Source organism: Mus caroli, chromosome 1 (assembly GCF_900094665.2).
Source record: "Mus caroli chromosome 1, CAROLI_EIJ_v1.1, whole genome shotgun sequence".
NCBI lineage: Eukaryota > Metazoa > Chordata > Mammalia > Rodentia > Muridae > Mus > Mus caroli.
In genome coordinates this window covers 9,130,305-9,150,841 of record NC_034570.1, presented here as the reverse complement: position 1 = coordinate 9,150,841, position 20,537 = coordinate 9,130,305, and the positions used below count along the sequence as shown (strand labels likewise).

At 44.5% G+C, this 20,537-nt stretch overlaps 1 protein-coding gene across 3 annotated transcripts in view; it reads left to right on the top strand.

Moving 5' to 3' along the window:
* The window catches only part of Ncoa2 (nuclear receptor coactivator 2), a 228,504-nt gene that overhangs the window by 177,757 nt on the left and 30,210 nt on the right, over positions 1–20,537 (top strand). For all 3 annotated transcript variants that reach the window (XM_021170361.1, XM_029476884.1, XM_021170377.2), the window contains exons 6-11: positions 2,432–2,609; positions 4,968–5,156; positions 8,038–8,139; positions 8,947–9,090; positions 12,116–12,263; positions 13,925–15,194. In XM_021170361.1, coding sequence (XP_021026020.1) covers positions 2,432–2,609; positions 4,968–5,156; positions 8,038–8,139; positions 8,947–9,090; positions 12,116–12,263; positions 13,925–15,194 — 2,031 coding nt within the window. The remainder of the gene's footprint in view (positions 1–2,431; positions 2,610–4,967; positions 5,157–8,037; positions 8,140–8,946; positions 9,091–12,115; positions 12,264–13,924; positions 15,195–20,537) is intronic.

The window sequence follows — 20,537 nt, the reverse complement described above, 5'->3', positions numbered from 1 at the left end:
GGGCCACGTGGCCAGAACTGCGGTGTTGTGCCTGCTCTGTGCCTGCTGCAGCAGGCTTGTGGATTCAAGACTAGGATTTTTTAAACAAAGCTAGCTAGCACTCTCTTGACCTTACTGTCCCCTTTCTCATCTAGAAACCTTAAATCTGCAGGTATGTCCTGTGTGGTTGGGAGCTGGAGATAAGAGAGTAAAGCTCCCCTCCCTCGCCTTTGCAGTAACGAATAAGAGAGTTCACCCATAGTCCTCACAGCCACACAGGGAGGGGCACTTCCCACACTGTAGGAGCAGGAAAGCAAGGTGTGACCAGGAGACCATTTAGAATTACATAAAAGGAAGAGGGCAGCTTTCTTTAGAAAAAGCTTGTGAATTGTAAGCCGAGATTTTATTGGAATTTTTCCATATAACTGTTTATTCATTATGCCTCGGGGAGTGGGAAATAGCACTGAAACCCCAAGGAAGACTTTGAGGCCTCTAAAAGGAAATGCTTAGAGCAAGGCAGGCTGTGGCTTAGCTCTTGCAACAAGTTCATTAATTGTAGATGGCAGTGGCCCTTATTTCATAAAATCAAACCAAACTTTTGCTGTGTGAAAATAATCTTCTGAGAATGGAGTGCACTGAGGAAGTGCCTGTGTGAACTGAGTACTAAGGCAGTGTACCAGAGAGGAAGCTCCGGGATCCAGTGGCTTACGGCTTAACTGGAGACCTTTCAACAGAGAGAGCATGTGTGTGCTCGGAGAGCTGTTCCTAGGCCGAGATGCACACTCATGCTTGCATCATAGCATAGCGGTTGCTAGGCAACAGAAGCAAATGTCAGCTCTTGCCATCAGAGCATATCATATAGTGAGCTTTAAAAAACACAGTTTTATAAAACGAGCCACTTTCATTTTTCAATTTTATTAGGCCACAAATGAGCCTTCTCACCATACTGTAAGAAGCCACATGCCCTTTCAAAGCCAACACTAGTAATGTAGTATTGAAAGCCTAAGAACTCTGCTGAACGAACACCCAGCGGTGGCAGTAGTGAGAAGTAACAAGAGATCTGTAAGTGCCATGTGCTGTTGCTGTGCCTCTCCACTGTACACAGCTTAGTGCAGCCTGTGTTGTTGGCCACTTAGGTTTCTATATTCTTGCTTTACCCTGAATGTGCATCATGTTATAGAGAAAACCTGACAGACTAGTTAAAGAAAGTCTAAAGCCAGTGGGTTTTTTCTTTGCTTTGGTTTGAGTTTCATTGTTGTTCGCTTTCTTGCTGTTATTATTACAAGACGGGTCCTTGACCTTTAGTCCAGACTGGCCTTATTCTTCTACTGTAGCCCAGGTATTAAGATAGCTGATGCCATCACACCCAGTTTACTTTTTTCTTTAAACAACTTCTCATTTATACCCCAGAATCAGTTTTAGATTGATAGAAATTAGTCTGACAAAACAGAAGCCTTTTATATAGACAGCCTTGGGTGGACCAAGCATTCCGGCCATCCCTAACCACCGTGTGGGGACTGGGCATGCTTCAAATGCAGCCGAAGTGGCCTCAGCTGCCTGGGAATTTAGCTTTGAAGGTGTCCGGGTCTTCTTAGACTGTGAAGGGAAACTCTGCTCTGTTCTGAACAAGCATCAGATGTAGGAGAGACACGGAGCTGCCATTGCCAGGGCAGACCACAAGGAGTCTTACCAGGAGAAGTATCTGAGCCCCCGGAGTCACTAGCGGACTGTGTGCAATTTTCCTTCCATAACCCCTGATCCCCTCTGTGCCTTGGAAAAGAGGGCCTTGGGAGGACACAGTATGCCCACAGCAGAGTGAACATGCCCACAGCTGCTGCTTATCTTCCCTTCCTAAAGTATGGAGACCAGTCTCTTTCTGCAGTCTAGACATGGTGGGCACATGGAGTGACAGTGAACCAGCCCACTAAAGCGTGCAGGCAACCAGCACTGAGCTGTTTTAACCACCCCGAGACACTTAGCCCACAGCACCTTCCCCATTCTCCTACCTCGCCAGAGAGCCTGCCCAGATCCTTCCCTACACACCAGACAGTGAAGGCCGGATGTTGCTTTGAAGGTCTGCGACCATCTGTGAGTTCACTTAAATCCTGGCCACCTTAAAAGTAAAAATTAGGGGAATTCTCCTGATATTTTTAAACTGAGGGAAAAAGTTAGCACTAGTCCCTTTCTCTCTTGGCATATGCCCTGGCTCCTGCACTTAGCTCTGTGGTACCCCCCATCCTGCTTTGTTTATTTGGCCATAGTTATCTCCTGGCAGATTAACAGACTAACAGAAGACCCCAATCTAGCCTCTCTTCCACTGACTATAATGGAATCACTTCTATTTCCCCAGAGAACATGTGTTCATTGTTTCTGAAGGGCATCGGAGATCTCTTTCCTTGAAGAATCAGTTCCCCCATGACAGCTGCATGTTTTATGTTGTTGCACCCTGTAGGCCCTTGATGGGTTCTTCTTCGTTGTGAACCTGGAAGGCAATGTGGTGTTCGTGTCAGAGAATGTGACACAGTATCTACGGTATAACCAAGAAGAACTGATGAACAAGAGTGTCTACAGCATCCTGCATGTCGGGGACCACACTGAATTTGTCAAGAACCTGCTGCCAAAGTCCATGGGTAAATGTCAGTGGATCCCACTGCCCCCCCCCCCCCCACTACTCTGACAGATTCTCTTGGTGAGAGTGAGTCAGTAAAGCCTGTTGTGTCTGTCATAGGCATGTCAGCAACCATAAGCATTCAGATAGTCATGGAAGGCTGCCGATGCTGCTCCTTAATGCACTGTTGATCTTATGAGCTGTGGAATGATGCAGGCGGGAGGCCCCCAGCAACTAGCAGGAGGGTTTGTTATATTTTAAAACAAATTGCAACCTTCCCTCTCTGCCCACCAACTTGATCATCCATTTTGCTTCTCACCTGCCATCAAAAGAGTGGGCCGTGACATGTTTGAGATTTGACTCCCTTGAGTTCTATGTATAAGAAGAATATGTGTGTATGGGGCATTCTGAAAACAGACACAGGCACAGTGTAACAGACGGTGACTCCAGAGGACTGGTTCGTGTTAGTCTCCTGAGCAGCTCTGCAGGTGTCATTGCAGGGCACAGCCCCTGAGCCCTTCTTGCCCATCCATCTGTCCCTCCGTTGTTCCACTTTCTCCAAGTTTTCTGACCTCTATCCTTCTTTGGAGGATTCTGTTCAGAGTTTGCCTGTGCTGCAGGCTGCCGTTGGCAGTGAGTGTCTCGCAGAGTGGAGCTGCCTTAGAGGGTTGCTGTTCGTGGTTCCTCATTATTGTCACTGTTAGGAATATTTTCACAGGTAAAACGCAGTACATATTTTAGTGCTTAGGAAGGTAGTAATTCCTGAATTGACTAGTATTCTTTTTCTTGAAACTTTGTATGTGCTAGTCTTATAGTTAGCCAGTAAATGGGGAAAGATCCTTTTTATTTACCATTATGGCTAGTTTTGCTTCATGAGGATAAAACATTTGTGAATGCAGCCGTCCTCCAAGATGTGTGAGCCTTGTGTGGGGCTCTTCTGGTTCAGAAGGGTGGATTTCATAGTTGAAGTAACCAATTTTCTTCAGTGATTTTCTGTTCCTCAAAGGACCTGTGCTTGTTACCTCCTGTCTAATGACCCCTCCCCCTGGCCTCACGTGCACCTTTGCTTTAGTTTCCACTTCTTAGTGTGGACTGATAAGAACTTTTTCCTTTCTTCTTGGATAGTTCTGTAGACTCATTATGTTAACAGACTTCACAAATGCTAAAAGACTAAAGGTAGAGGTGTAAAGGTACCTGGATGACTAGAGTGGTGGGCAGGCAAGTGACCTTGGCTTCCTGCTCTCTGAGTGGTTTTCCTTCCAGCCTGTGAGCAGGCCTTGGCCTGGGTCCACTATGGCATCTCTGTCCCTGTCACCTGTTAGGCCAATGACTGCTTTCCGTAAGGTTGCCATTTCATTGGGGGATGGTAAAGAAAAGAGTTAAGGCAGTTTTACTTGGGGCACTTCTGACAGCTCACATTTCTCTGGGGGAGAAATTAACACTCTCTAGTTCCCTACATTAGTCATTCTTGTCTTTCTTTTGTTTTCTCTCTAATGTGTTTCAGAAGATATTGATGTATTTCCCTTCGTTAAGCAGCTCTTCTTTCTTTTCATTACTCATTCCCTTTACAGCTCAGTGTCTGCGTCCCCTCGCCTCCCACTCCCCAACAACTGTTTTTAATTTTGACACTAAAACAAGCCACAGCATCACTTGACACAGAATCAGCATTTTGTCTTTAAGAATGTTCAGTCCCGCTAAGGAAGTCTACATGAACACTTAAGGTAGTATGTAGACTGTAATTGGGTGGCTCAGGAACAGCTCGTTAGAGACAACACTCTAAAGTTTCTTTAAGAAGTTTGACAGCAGTGTGTGTCAGAGGAGGCCCAAGAAGCTGGGTTGTGTCCAGTAGAGCGAGCACCCCGCCATGCTCTGCTGTGCTCAGAAGGGAGAAGCTCAGTGGAAGCAGCAGGAACAGGCATCCATGTGGGACTAAGGGTGGAGTGTGGACCCGCTGGCCGCTGGGCAGGTGGCTCTCAGCGAGGTTTACGTTATATGTTGAGGTTGCTCTCAGGCTAACTCCTACCATCAGAGTCCTCTGGAAAACATCAGTGCTTGTCACAGTCAGTGCCATTCCCAACATTTTAAGCAGTATTTGCACCTTGAAAACCAGAATGCAAGCAGACTGAACTATATTTCCAAGAAATCAAAGCTAGAAACCCAAAAATAGAGTGTGCGGTATTTTAGTACTATGTAGTCAGGGTGTGGCCTTGAATTGAAGTGGTCATGGTGGAGGCTCTGGAGTATAGAAGATGTCTGCAAAGCCCAATTTCCTACCAAGGAGGTAGGAAGTCCTTGAGCTCTCCCTGCACCCTCTTAGTAATGCAGCAGCCCTGGAACCTACCTGATTGTTCCTTGTAATCAGGTGTCTTTTTCCTCGCAGTGAATGGAGGATCTTGGTCTGGAGAACCTCCCAGGCGGAACAGCCATACCTTCAACTGTCGGATGCTGGTGAAGCCTTTGCCAGATTCAGAAGAGGAAGGCCATGAGAGCCAGGAAGCCCATCAGAAATACGAGGCGATGCAGTGCTTCGCTGTGTCTCAGCCCAAGTCCATCAAAGAGGAAGGCGAAGGTAGGACGACCCTGGGAGAGAGAGGTCACGTGTCTGCACCTTCCTCCTGTGTGTGCACCACTCTAGCTTAGTGATCACACACTGGCAGGTGCTCACAGAGAAGACCAGGAAGCCACTTCCGATTCCTTCCCATCTTTATTCGTTTTGAGGTTCTGTTGGTTTTTTGTTTTTTTTTTTTTTTTCCTCTACAACATTAGACGTTGAACTCTCGCATGCTAAGCCGTGTTGTCCTCTGAGCTGTTCTCAATTTGAAAATGCTCTGGGGTGATGTAAGTGGCCAGTGCAGGCCCAGCACAGCAGCCAGGATTCATATCTGAGGCCGGCATTTGAAACTGCAGCAGGGTTAATTTCACTTAGGTTCTTAGGTAAATAGCATGTGCTCCTGGTGACTGTGGCACTGCTGCACTCCTGACAGTAGCAGTTTAGGAGATCCTGGGTTGCTTTGAGTACTTAATGTAAATCGTATGCCACAGCCCCCAAAAAAACATGCCTGGGTATAAGCATCATTTTTCTATAGACTTTCCAGGGAGTAACAGAATGCATGTAATTATCTGTGCACACCAGGCCTTCAATGTAATATAACAGCAGAGAGGACAAACAGAAGAGCAAGGGCTGGGGAGCTCTCAGCAACTGACAGGGTTGCTCCCCATAATGAGATGCTGATGTCATACCATTCCCTGCCTTCCAGTCACTACGTGTCCCTCTGTAGTGTAAGATGTTGGTAGAAAAAGCATACTGGGAGTTACAGAGGGAAACAGCTTTTGACTAGCAGTGCAATGAAATATTCTAGCAGATAATCAGGCAGACCAACCCCCAATTCAGCCATCAGTTCTGGCTCTGGACAAATACCTTCACTTCTCTCTGTATCAATTTATTAAGTCAAATTACCAATGTGAGCATCAGAATCTGGTACAGAATGGGCGGCGTGTGACTCAGGGGTAGAATACTTACCTGATATATGAGACCCTGAGTTCTGTTCTCAGCTTGTGTGCACACATATAAAAAGGGCTTATGATAATGGCTGAACTATAGTAGCCACTGAATACTAACGTAGTACTGCTTAATTAAAATGTGTAACTGTTCTTAAATTTTATCAGAAAGGAATTCCAGAGAGCTATTATAGAGATACGGTATTTCAAAATGAACCTTTGCTTAGGTGTGACTGTCAGACAGTTTGGTTCTGTTCACCCAACAAGAGAGAGCGAACCCTGCAGAATCATCCGTGATAGTCCACAGGAGAATAAGGCACAGCCATGCTGACTTACTGTTCTGCACTGGAGAGGAAAATAGATTCTGGTTGAGATGGAGCCTGGTTGGTAAAGTGCTTGCCTAGAATGCACAAACTCCTAGGTTCAGCCCCCTAAAGCACATAGAATCAGTCATTGTACCCCTCTAATCCTAGACTCAGGAGATAGCCAGGTGAGTTAGAACAGTCAGCGTCATACACACACAGCAAGTGTGATACCCAGCCAAGATGTAGCAGATTCTGTCTATAAATTCATTAGTTAATTCATTAATGAGATTGGATTTTCAGGCAGAGTGTGGTGGTGCACACCTCTGATCCTGGCACTCAGATGGGATCGGTGCATTTATGTGGTAGGTACCACTTCAGTGATCCCAGCACGGGATAGAAGTGGGAGTCCCGGTAAGCGACAGAGACAACTGAGTTGCAGGTGAGGCAGAGGGGCATAGCAAGACCCTTGCCTTAAAAAAGAAAAAAAAAATCTGTATGTTTATAAAAAACAAGGGCTTCTTTTCTTTTCTTTTTCTTCTTCTTTCTTTTATTGTAGCTAAAATACTCATGGCCTTACACATGGTAGAAGGTTCAACCACTGACCCACATATCCCACTTCCCATGGTGATTACATTTTAACCTAAAGACACTAGCCATTACTTGAGATCTACCCGCTCCCAAAAAAAAGACAGGAAGCTTCCCAAGTTTGCAGGGGACTGAGTGCAGCCCGTGGCGAGAGATGTGTGAAGAGCCTGCTTGCTTTTAGCCCTTTGGTCAGCCTTTTCTCTTTTAGCTTGAAAGAGCCAAACGAAGTGCTCTGCATGCTACACACTTGTTCTCCAGAAGTGAGCCCCATGCAAAACACAATGAAAGTGGGGGCTGGAGAGATGTCTGCAGTTAGGAGCACTCGCTGTCCTTCCACAGGACCTCTGTTCAATTCCCAGCACCCACATGGTAGTTCACAACCATCTGTAAGTCCAGTTCCAGGGGATCTGTCAGCCTCTTCTGGACTCCACAGGCACCAGGCATGTAAGTTATACACAGACACATATACAGGCAAAACATCTATACAAATAAATAAAATTTTAAAATGTTCAAGTGGAGACAAGGTTAAACCTTAACACTGGCTGTGAAGGAACCGGCCACGTCAAGATGCTGGCTCCAGCAGTGACTGCTGCATGGACAGTGCCCTTGTATCCTTGATCATTGTTGTGTACGGTTGGTTCATGTCACCTTGCCATCTTCATGAACCTACATGGTGTGTTAAGTATAACCGTGAAGCTGAGAAGCAGAACCCTTCCCAGCTGTGTCGGATTTTAGTTCTAGCTTTTTGTTTTGTTTACTTTATTATGAATTAATTTTGCTTTTACACCCAGTGGCCCCATACTTTTCATCACCGGGGAGGCGGTTTCCAGTCATTAACCCTGGCTTGGTGGATAGACTCTTACCACGAGTGCTGTGTAGTTTCGGCATCTGCCCCTACTCTAGCTCATCCTAACAGCCGGCTTCTACTATACTCAAGCAGAGAATGAAGCCAGTGAGAAGCTGAGAACCATGGCAACTCATTGATTCCCCAGGCTGTGCTGTCATAGATATTTGAGTTGATTTGATCACTACAAATATGATAAACAATTGTGTCTTATTAAGATTTGCAGTCCTGCTTGATTTGTGTGGCACGAAGAGTCCCCATGAAGGAAAGACCAGCCCTTCCCTCATCAGAAAGCTTTACCACCCGCCAGGACCTCCAAGGTAAATTCCTGTCAGAGAAGCCAAAAGTGGTCGCTTGAAAATGCATAGTGGGCTGGTGAGATGGCTCAGTGGGTAAGAGCACCCGACTGCTCTTCCAAAGGTCCAGAGTTCAAATCCCAGCAACTACATGGTGGCTCACAACCATCCATAAAGAGATCTGACTCCCTCTTCTGGAGTGTCTGAAGACAACTACAGTGTACTTACATATAATAAATAAATCTTTGAAAATAAATAAATAATAAATAATAATAATAATCTTTAATAAATAAATCTTTAAATTTTGCCTGGAGGACCACAGTGTTCCTCAGGGGTTACAGTGGTGACCTTTAGCTGCTGAGAAGCAGCAGCCCTCTTTCTTCACCATGTTCCCTCCTGGAGCTGTATTTAGGCTGCCATCTCCAAACAGCAGTTCTGTCTCTATGTGGTCCACCAACCCCAGAACAGAATGATTTTAAAAGATCATTGTTCTGTGTGAATGTGATATTAATTAGAGGTGATTTACAGTATTGGGGGTGAAGGAAGCTAGGCATGCTAGCACAGGTCTGAAACCATGTCAGGAAGTAAAGCAGAGTTCCAGACCATCCTGGACTCTACAAGAAAGATCTGTCTAAAAATCAGAGATAATTAAGATGAATAAAATAGAAAGGACACAGGAAGATAGAGTCAGCTGTATAAACTGCCATTTTACATGAATCCAGTCCCCACAGATACAGCCCATAACTGTAAGTAAATCTATGTATTCCTGAATGGTAATTGTTTCTCTGGAAAATTGGTGTTATAATTGTAATGTCTGCTGTTATCTTTCAGGCAAGATCACTTCACTGGACACTAGCACCATGAGAGCCGCCATGAAGCCGGGCTGGGAAGATCTGGTGAGAAGATGTATTCAGAAGTTCCACACACAGCATGAAGGGGAGTCTCTATCATATGCCAAGAGGCATCACCATGAAGGTAGGCCTCTCTGCATACTACTCTATGCAGCCTTTACACATTTGCTTCCTGTGGGGACCGCCTACCGAAGCTCGCCTCACAGGGCTTCTGTGCCCTCTGCTGGTGCTCCCCGGCCCAGTAAACTACTTGAGGAAATAAAGTGAGAGGTCTTGATATCACAAAGATGGAGAAGGAGATCATTTTCTGTAGTCCTCATACTTCTGGATACATGACAAGATAACCAAGGTCTGTGTAATTTAAGAAACAGGACCAAATTCATAAGAGCAATCTGGAAGGGAGAATATATAGATGGGATTTTCAAGAGCCAGTCAGTCCCAAGCTCTCCTTCATAATTCGAACAGCAGATTCCAGAAGTTTGCAGGCCTGGAGAGGCACCAGGCTCTGCTCTTGGTCACAGACTAAAAGAACAGCTGGAAGCAAACTCAGCACTCCAGCTGTCTTTCAGTCTGTTCCAGGCCCGAACAAACACTGCCGTTGCGTGGCCTGGTCCTCCTTTGTCTTCTCATGGCCCCACACCAAGCCTCTGAGAGACACCCAACCCTCCTGTGCACTTTACAGGTGTTAGGTGGCGCAGGGTCCTGGCCAGCATGTGCTCCACAGCACATGAGGGACTCAAGGCAGACCAAGGCTCTCAGTCTCAGCATGGACCATTGTCTGCTCTGCAGAAGAAAGTCTTAAGTCATCTGTGGCAAATGGAGCTGTAGTTTGTCATCCATTTAGTGTGCATCTATGGCCTTGGCTTTTTAACCAGTCAGGTTTGTACATTGAAGCTTTATGCTTTTGAGGCCACTTCATGAGAAAGCACAGACATAGTAAATGTACACTGATTAATCTATTTGCTCCCCACACCTGCATCTCTTTCACCCTAATTTCTTGAAAATTAAAGAGATAATCAAACATTTTGTACCTTCCAATGTTGTCTAGAAAAAGGGCAAATATATACAGTACATTTAACAGAAATCAATTTTTAACCTGGTGTTTCATTAAATAAAGGCTTGGAATAGAAGCAGAAATTAAAGAGATGCCCTTAGCAAACATGTTCGGTGCCCCTGGGTTCCAAGTGCCCTGCATTTAATTACCTAGACAGGGGCTCTGTTGTGCTTAGAGAGATGGGATCCACTGAAAGGAAACTGCACATAGATGTACAAAACAGGGAATGCGGAGCCCAGGGCAATAGCTCACTTGGTAAGAGGACTTCCTGACTAGTCATGAGGACCCGAGTTCAGATCCCCAAGAGCGTACTTAAAATAAAGCTGTGGTTGCATGCTTACCTCTAACCCCCATACTGTGGAGGGTGGGAGTGGGATCGCTAGGGCTCTCTAGGCATACACAGTGCACACACCATATGTACACACTCATACACACCCCCACAAAAGTGACTGTGAATAGCCACTTTTAAAAGAAACATGTAAAGCTAGAAGCTGCCCCTGCATGTAGTAGAATGTGCTAGAAGGATTGCTTTGAGTTGGGGAGCATCTCCGGCTTAGGAAGAGTCGGGTGTGCTGACTCATTATTGCTGCATAGTATGCAGACCAAATGGAACTAACGTCTTCAGAGATCCCAGCCAAGGGCAGAGGAAAGTCGGAAGTCATGAGCCCGAGTCCTTTACACAGCTGTATTTCTGTTACCTTTACACAAATGCTTACCGTACAAAGCACAGCATGCATAGAACAGTAAGTGATCCCTAGAGCAGCCACTTCAGCCTCCCTACAGGCAGCAGAGGACAGCAGCCAGCCATGTCCCAGTACCCTAGCTCCCTGAGGTTATGGAGGAAGGCGCTGTTTGACAAACACAGAGTGAAGCCTTACGGAGAAATCAGAGACCTCTCCCCTACCTGTAATTCTCTGGCCTGGCCACCTCAGGGCGAGTAGTTCAACCCACCAAATCTGTGCGACAATTACGTTAGAAACATGATACTTTTCTTAAAATCATTTAGGAAGTAACTGAGTTTTAACATTTTTTTCCTGAATCGGAGTCATCTTTTTATGTGAAATGTTTGTTATAAAATACAGTTCTATAAATCTCAAGATTATTTTAAGAGAAAATACATTAAGCCAGTTGATTTACTTTGTATTTATTTCTTGTCTTAACAATAGAAGTATTGGGAGCTGGAGAGATGGCTCAGTGGTTAAGAGCACTGATTGCTCTACCTAAATTCAAATCCCAGCAACCACATGGTGGTTCACAACCATCTGTAGTGAGATCTGACACCCTCTTCTGGGGTGTCTAAAGACAGCTATGGTATACTTAGATATAATAATAAATAAATCTTAAAAAATAGAAGTACCTGACCTTTCTGAGAACATTAAAGCAATTACACTGGCTTAGGGCTGTGCTTGGGTCTCAGGTGTGTTTAGCGCTTTCATCTGACACACAAAGCTTTTCACTTTTACTACTACACCGTGAGAAGCAAAGCCTAGCAAAGCAGTATGAGGCGGTGGGCTGGGGAGGTCACCTGAGGATGAGCGTTCCGTCCGACACTGTAAAGGAAAGCAAAGGCAGACTGTACTTAGACACACCATGTTGGGGGTTGTGTTGCTTTCATGGTGTTTTTAATATTATTAAGAAATTTAGGGTGAGAGGGAGCTAGCCCAGAGAGAGGTTAAGAGAGCACTGGCTGCTCTTCTTGACCACCAGGCTCACTTCCCAGCTCCTACATGATGGTTCACACATGCTGTAACTCCAGTTCCACTTACATATGTTTGGTCAAAATACGCAAAATTAAAAATAAAAACAAATTTTTAAAAATAAAGGATAGTTTGAGTTTCCAAGCTGTTATTCTTTGTCATACAAAACAAAAACAAACAAAAACCCACCTAATTCACTGTTTGGTATTTTTAAAAGTAACTGCTTTTTAAATGGATGTTTTCTGACCTGTAACTTTTAACATGCTGGTAGCAAAACCAGTGAAGTCAATCACTGTTGTGCCTTGTCACACTTTCCTTGACACTTGACTCCACTTTTCTGATTTTTTTCCCCTTTCTTTTTGTTCTAATCATGCTTTGTTTCCTTTTTCTGCCTGCAGTTCTGAGACAAGGGTTGGCGTTCAGTCAGATCTATCGTTTTTCTTTGTCTGATGGCACTCTCGTTGCTGCACAAACCAAGAGCAAACTCATCCGTTCTCAGACTACTAATGAGCCTCAGCTTGTAATATCTTTACACATGCTTCACAGGTAATCATAAACTCAGCCTCGGTTCCACCCCTTGTCGAGAGATGTGCTACAATGCAGTATGCCACCCAAATGCCTCTTGGGTTCCCAGATTCCTCCTTTTTTGACTATGGCATTATAAATTATCAAATGAGATGGCTGTTAACTGTCGGCTAGAAACCACTGCACGGTGCCAGCAAAGCATTTTCCTTTAACATTAAGAACTACAGCATCAGATTGGGTGTGGTGGTGCACACCTTAGTCCCAACACTTGGAGGCTCTCGAGGCAGGTGAATCTCTAGGCCAGCCTGATCTACTCAGCAAACTCCAAGACAGCCAGGACTGCATAGAGAGATCCTGTCTCAACCAAACAAAAGCAGAAGAAGAGTGAGTGCACAGGGCGTGGCTGGACCTTCCTGTTACTGTCAAGAAGGAAGGTCCCGGAGCAACACAGTGAGGACAGGAATATTAAAGCCAGTATAAGATCTCTGATCCTGGATGCTTAATCCTTCAAATGAATATTCTTAGACGAGTTTTGATTTTTGTTCTTGGGTTCAATTTCTTCACATTAGACTTTAAATTGAGTGGTTTTTCTATAGTAAAAGAAAGAAACATGAATGTTGATTTTAAAATAAATGTCATAGAGCATATTGTTTAAGATACTCATTTGGGAAAGTGATTGAATTTCAAATTTTATAAATGTTTATGGATATGCTGAGGGAAACTTTACGAGGTGCTGCCAAGAGATATCTACAGTTGCTCTGCTTAAAGAGTGCCAGTTTATTAGATTTCTCATTTATTTTGCTTTCTAGTACAGGAATAAAAAACTCAGGTATGCCTGGTTGCCAGCCCTCACGCTGCAGCCGTTTGAAAGTGGTTATGAGGCGTAGACTTCACCCCTACCCCAGCTGCAAGCTGGCGTTTGATGACCACTGAACATGTTTGCTAACTCAGAAGTAGCCGCCAAGACTGAGGCAAAAGCCCTGGGTCCTGAGAGACCTGCTTTTAGGTGTCAGGGAAGTGGATTCAAATTTTCCTGGCATGACGGCCAGTTAAAAATCACAAACTCTGTCACCCCAGAACCCTACCACAGCCACATTTAATCCTTTGGCCTGCAGGGAGTTGAGGAGATGGGCAGGAATGTATGAGGCAACTTGATATTACTAAGACCTGCATCTGGAACTGGCCACCTCTCAAACAGTTAGGGCAAGGTGTTCCCCACTAAGGCCTCTGTCCACCATGAACCAGGGGACACCTATCAGCACCTCTAGGCCTACAGATGTGCCCTCTGCTGGCAGCCGAAGCTGTGGCAAATGGTTAAATCAAGCAGTACTTCTGTGATCGTTTGTGTAAGGCTGTGGAAGTTCTCAGTGATCATCAGGGAGATGCATAATTGAGATCTTCCTAATGTCCTCTTTACTTACTGAAATTTCAAATGGGAGTAGTCTAATTTAACCTCCATACACACACTTCAGTAAAACCACAGACATCTTGGTACGCTGCCTGAAATCATCCCTTAGTCCAGAGCTATACATGTTCAGTCTAGCCCATAAGATGCCATAAGGCATCTGTTAAATGTAGTCCGCTTTTGTAAAGAAAAGAGACCCTGCCATTTTTTATATTAATAACAGTTTACTTTGTATTTCTCCTTTTATCTTATATATGTTTCTTTCCTCATTGTACAGAGAGCAGAATGTATGTGTAATGAATCCGGATCTGACTGGACAAGCGATGGGGAAGCCATTGAATCCAATTAGCTCTAGCAGCCCTGCCCATCAGGCCCTGTGCAGTGGGAACCCAGGTCAGGACATGACCCTCGGTAGCAATATAAATTTTCCCATGAATGGCCCAAAGGAACAAATGGGCATGCCTATGGGCAGGTTTGGTGGTTCTGGGGGCATGAACCATGTATCAGGCATGCAGTCAACCACTCCTCAGGGTAGTAACTATGCACTCAAAATGAACAGTCCCTCGCAAAGCAGCCCCGGCATGAACCCGGGGCAAGCCAGCTCCGTGCTCTCCCCAAGGCAGCGCATGAGCCCCGGCGTGGCTGGCAGTCCTCGCATCCCACCCAGTCAGTTTTCCCCTGCAGGAAGCTTGCATTCCCCTGTAGGAGTTTGCAGCAGCACAGGAAATAGCCATAGTTATACCAACAGTTCCCTCAATGCACTGCAAGCCCTCAGCGAGGGCCATGGGGTCTCACTAGGGTCATCGTTGGCTTCACCGGACCTAAAAATGGGCAATTTGCAAAACTCCCCAGTTAATATGAATCCTCCCCCACTCAGCAAGATGGGAAGCTTGGACTCCAAAGACTGTTTTGGACTTTATGGGGAGCCCTCAGAAGGTACAACTGGACAAGCAGAGGCCAGCTGCCATCCTGAAGAACAAAAGGGGCCCAATGATTCCAGCATGCCCCAGGCGGCCAGCGGGGACAGGGCTGAGGGACACAGCCGGCTGCATGACAGCAAAGGGCAGACCAAACTCCTGCAGCTGCTGACCACCAAGTCCGACCAGATGGAACCTTCACCCTTGCCCAGCTCCTTGTCGGACACAAACAAGGACTCGACAGGGAGCTTGCCTGGGCCTGGGTCCACGCATGGCACCTCGCTCAAGGAGAAGCATAAGATTTTGCACAGACTCTTACAGGACAGCAGTTCCCCTGTGGACTTGGCCAAGCTGACAGCAGAAGCCACAGGCAAAGAGCTGAGCCAGGAGTCCAGCAGCACAGCTCCTGGGTCGGAAGTGACTGTCAAACAGGAGCCAGCGAGCCCCAAGAAGAAAGAGAATGCACTACTGCGCTATTTGCTCGACAAAGATGATACTAAAGATATTGGTTTACCGGAAATCACCCCCAAACTCGAGCGACTGGACAGTAAGACAGATCCTGCCAGTAACACAAAGCTACTTGCTATGAAAACTGTGAAGGAGGAGGTGAGCTTTGAGCCCAGTGACCAGGTGAGTTTTCTAATGTCTTCTCCCAGGTGTGCTCATCTGTGTCATAGATGTTCTCAAAGAGGACAATCTGTGACTCCCTAAAAGTAGTATTTGTCCTGGTGGGCCTTACCTTGTAACAGCTACTTTGCATGAAGTTGTGTGTTTACACTGCAAAGAATTACAGGGCACAGACACGAGCTTAGGAGGCCATGTAGCTTGCTCTCAGACACTGTAGGCCAGAGCAGCTGTGGACACTGAGCAAGAAAGTATGGCTGTTTTACAGATACTTACAGACCCTGGGGCAGACAATGGGATGGACACAAAGTATTTTTTTGATTGTTTGGGGGGGGGGCAGTCATTGTTCTTGCTATGAGCAGGGTAAATTCATCCTTGGGTTACAGGTCATGTGTAACAATGGCGAGCAGGATGAACTGCAGCATGACTATAGTTAGCTGAACCCAGAGTGCTGGCAATCCCTTCCTTAGAGCAGGGCTTGCTCAGAACGGACTTAAGTGTCTGTTTGTTACTCTCTCCATAGGATCAGAGTTCATCTAGTAAAGATCCTTCTGTCTCTTTCCTCTCTGTGAACACTTCTGAGTAATGTACAGGAATGTCATTGACTGTTGTTTAAAACACACCAAAGGAAATGGATAGACATCAAAACCAGAATAACGGGTTACATTCTCTCTGCACTTCTCTCCAAAGTTAATACCTTTAGAACAATCCAGGGGACCTAAAGTAATGATTAGAATCATTGTTCTATAAAAACAATCCTTATACAATATGATCCTCTGCAGAATAGCACTATCCGACTAGTTAATATATCACTGCGTTTGTGCTGGTCATTTTTGTTGTACAAATACCTTTTTAAAACTCTTTTGAGTGATCTTCAATATACATGTATTATGGTTTCCACTACATTGTACAACAGACCTCTGGAATGTTTTCATCCAAACTGACATTTTAATCCTTCTCCAACATTTCAGCCCTAGCCCCTCTACCATTCCCAGCAAGACTGTGGTGGGGAAGGCGCCACAGTGGAAGCAAACCATTGATATTTTCACTAACTTACAAAAACAAGTGATACAAGTTGTTGGAACTGCTGTGGTAGAATCATGACTGACTGAAGGTTAGGACCCACCCTCACCTTCCCCAGGCTGAACAGGTCCTGTCTGGAAGACTCTTTCTTCTGTCATGATTGATTAAGCAGGGAGGAAGTCACAGGGGCCTCTCTCCTTAACATGGCCTGTAATTTGCCCTTGAAAGCTGTGTTGCAAGTAAGAAGGTAGTATCACCAGCTTCAAGAGAGCTGTGACTGTGAACCCCTAACCCCACAAATCCACAGAGGCTATATTTGGGGACAGTCCCTGCCAGCCTAACTGGTTCCTAGGACTTAACCTCCTGTTTCTTTCAATGTGATGTCACCGGTTGCCGCCATTCCTGAGAACAGATACAACCATTCAGGCATTGTGCTGCTTGCAGGGGAAGCAGACTACGATTACATTAACATTATTGGTGATTAATCCTAAAGTCCAGCAGCAGGCTCTATGCAGCAGCTATTTTATAATGCTGTAAACTCATGAGCTGGGGCACCGAGGCCAACAGGAAGTTAATAGCAATGCCTTGTGTGATGTGATGTGATGTGATGTGAAAACCATATTGACGACGGGCTTTCATCTTCTGGGGTGTCCTGGGTTAAATGACACAGATGTAGTGCTAGTTCAGAACAGCAAGCACAGATAGCCAGTGTCACTTAGGTGTCTTACCATGCTAGAGGGCAGATCAGTGACTCAGGAGATGACCCCTGATGCTCAGTTACAGCATGGCTGCCCTACCCTCCATAGCTAGAAGGAGTTTCTCTGTCTCTGACCTCAGACCCTAGGGACTGAGAGGGACAGTGAAAGGGACCACTGGTGTTTCTCATTACTCTGTATATATGATTTCACAAATGCCAAACAAGAAAAGCCTTTATGGGGTTGGTTGGGTTTCGCTTTTAAGTCTTTGAATCACTTGGAGTTTTCTTATTTGGAAGAAATAATTTTCTTATCAAAATTATGTGAGAAACAAAGACTAGTATGAATCAGTATAAATCTGTTGTTTGAAGATGAAAAAAAAAAAAGCAGGGCACACATGCTCACATACAGGAAGTATATTTTCCTTAAAGAAATCTCACCCCTTGCTCACCTCCCCTCCACCCTCTCCCAGACCCCATCTAAAATACAGTTTCACAGAGCCAGTTTAGCATCAAAACCAGAGCAAGGAGAAAAGTTACCACAGGAAGCATGCTTTACCTAAATTTAGATCCATTATGAGGAGAAGAAAACTCAATTCTTTCACCTCCTGCTCACCTTCTGTTCCCTAAGGACGGTCTCCTCGCCTTTCATTTCGGAGGGATGCAGTAATTATTTAGTAAACATGCACACATAGCAAGCCTGGATTGCAATGGACTGTCTTGTTATTTTGACTCAAAAAATAAATAAACAGAGCTGAGTGCCTGAGTGTTGAATGCATTCCTGACTTTGTAAGGTCAGGAAGTACAGTGCACTTCAGCAGGACAGTGGTATTCTACTAAAAATGACATAGCTTTACCAGGCAGAGCATTCACAAGACATTTCTAACGCCACGTCCTAGCCAACAGGAAGCAAACGGACAGAAACATTGCCCGTGTGTTACTGCTTATTTCCACAATGGAGCATTGCTGGTACTCGGCCAACCAATACTTTTGGCTCCTGCTTTCTTTGAGGACTTGGAACGGTCTCCCGTTGCTTGACTCCATTAGAAAAGCCATGTTAAGCTGGTAGTAACCAGACACTCCCTCCAGATACTATAGAATTCCTTCACAAGTCTGTACTAAGCAAATGGTATGATACTATATTTTTTATTTAAACTGCTTTCAAAAGGTACTTTTTAATTTATTAGATTATTCATATGTTTCTTTATTCGGAGAACAAGTTGATTTTTGACTCATGAAAATAATTATAAAACTAAAAAGAAGAATTAAAGAAATGAAGTCTATTTTTCATTTTGTAGAACTTAAAAAAAAAAACTTTCTGACTCATTTTCTGCCAGAAATAGTTGAAACTAACTACTGAAATTGATGTGGCTAATTTGAGCATTCAAATAGATGCCCCTAAGTGAGACTCTGAAGTGTCTAGAAGGCATTTTAAAGAAAGGCATTGATCTCTCTGTCTTGCAAAGAAAATGTGCCTAACAGAGTGCAAAGGTCAGAAGAACATCGGTGAGATGTAAACTCCAGAGCTGTAGAACACATCTTCTTTCAGAGACATCTAATTATCACACCTCAGCCCTTCTAGAGCATGCATGAATACTAAGGGAAGTATTAAAATCAATCTGCCTGAGGGTTATAAGCCATGCTGAAATCTATCTCCTATAGGAATATTTAAACTTAGGCCAGACATGGTGGTGTGCTTCTGCAATCCCAGCATTCCAGAGCTGAGAGAGAATTGTAAATTCCAGGTCAACCTTACCTCAGGATAAGAAAAGTTAAACTGATAACAAATTAATGATTAATGCATATTCCAAAAATTGACAAGGAATAAATTCAGACAAAGCAATGTCTCTAAAAGTTCATGGTGCATCTTGAAATGTAACCTGAGTGATTTCGGATTGCGCCTAGAGCTCTGAGCCTGTAGAAGCAAGCTGTCCATAGGAAAGCGCTGCCGAGCTCTCAGATTTGCTGCTTCTCAAGTCAAAACGTTGCTGCTGCAAACTTTTCCTCCCTCGCTTCCTCCTTCCCTTTCTTCCTTTCCTGTTCTGGACATTGAACCCAAGGCCTCTTAAAAGCCTCATGACTGAATTACGATCTCACTCACATAGGTAGCTGGTAAAGCTGTAAGTGGGAGTAATCAGAATGCGAAAGTCGGTTTAAGACATTTCTTTTAAAGAAAAACAAAATTAGGATGAGAGGGAGAAGCTAACTCAGGCCACATCACACAAAGCTGGTTTGGTCCCTAGCACTGCATGAATACATAAATAAAAACTTTATATTGAGTAAATAGATATAGATAGATAGAGATAGATACACACACATACACACACACACACACACACATATATATATATACACACAGTGATTATGAAATTTTTTACTTAGAAATTATTTGACCACATCCCTGTAGTCCCAATGCTTTGAGGGTTAGGGTAGGAAGACCAAGAGGTAAAAGCTGGGCTCTGCTCCATAGCAAGTGGAAAACCAGCCTGGGTCCCTGTCTCATAATTTTTTCTCATATAAATTGATTTTAGTTACTCATATAGCTTAACACATATGTATTAAACATTATATGTGCCTGTAATGTTAAAACGTATGTCAGGTGTCAAGTATTTACATTTATATATACTTAAATTAATACATTACACAGAATTACACAAAAAACAAAGGAAGAACTATGGCCAGATGTGATTTAGTGCCAGCACTCAGGAGTCAGAAGTAGGCCATTAGGTCTATGTACTGTTCCAGCACAGCAAGAACCACAGAGTCTCTAGGAAGGGAAGACCAGACATGATACCGTGTGCCTAGAATCCCAGCTCCCGGGAGGCAGGCAGAGTATAATACTTCAAGTTCAAGGCCATTCTGGGCGACACAGACCTCTGTCTCCAAAATGTCTTTTAAAAAAAAAAAAAACCTTGTTAGTTGTGATTAAGGTGGTTTATAATTTTGTTAGTGGACTGTAACGGGGAAAGCATTCTGTCATGGCTCAGATTGGGGGCAAACTCAAGTGCATCTATTAAGAAAACACATACACACTTCTGGCTTTGCTTACATGAGCCTCTTTTCTATAATTTTCATCAGGGGCAGTCTGCCAGGTTTTGTCAGAGGCAGACTGTCATTTACTTCAGCTATCTTCCTCACCTGCACACTGAGCTATAAAGGTCCTCAGGCTAGGGCATCATTGTCATAGGACACTACTTCAAAGATCAGTGGTAGCTCGCTGAAGCCCTGTTCTTATCACAGAAGCATAGGAAACACTTTTCTGAGGAATCAGGAAGCTGTGGGAATTTCTGTTTTAGTTTTAATGATGACTGACCACCACCCACACCCTTCAAGTCTCACTGTCGATGGACCTGTCAGTCACAGCTGATCCAGAGTGTGCAAGGCTTCCCTTGCTCAGGAACTTTCAGGGCCACATCTCTTGCCTGTACCTCTCCCATAGAAAGCTTGTTGTCCTGTTGGAAATGGGCGACACAAGAATGTTCTTCTTGTTTTAAGAGTACATGAAGAATTTTCTGGAAAGGAGTGGCTAAGTTCATTGCTTAAGTAGCTGCCCCTGAAAAGAATCAAGTAAAATGTCACTTCAACAGGGAACTTCCTAACTTGACAGGCTCAGTTGGCAAAGGCGTTTGTCA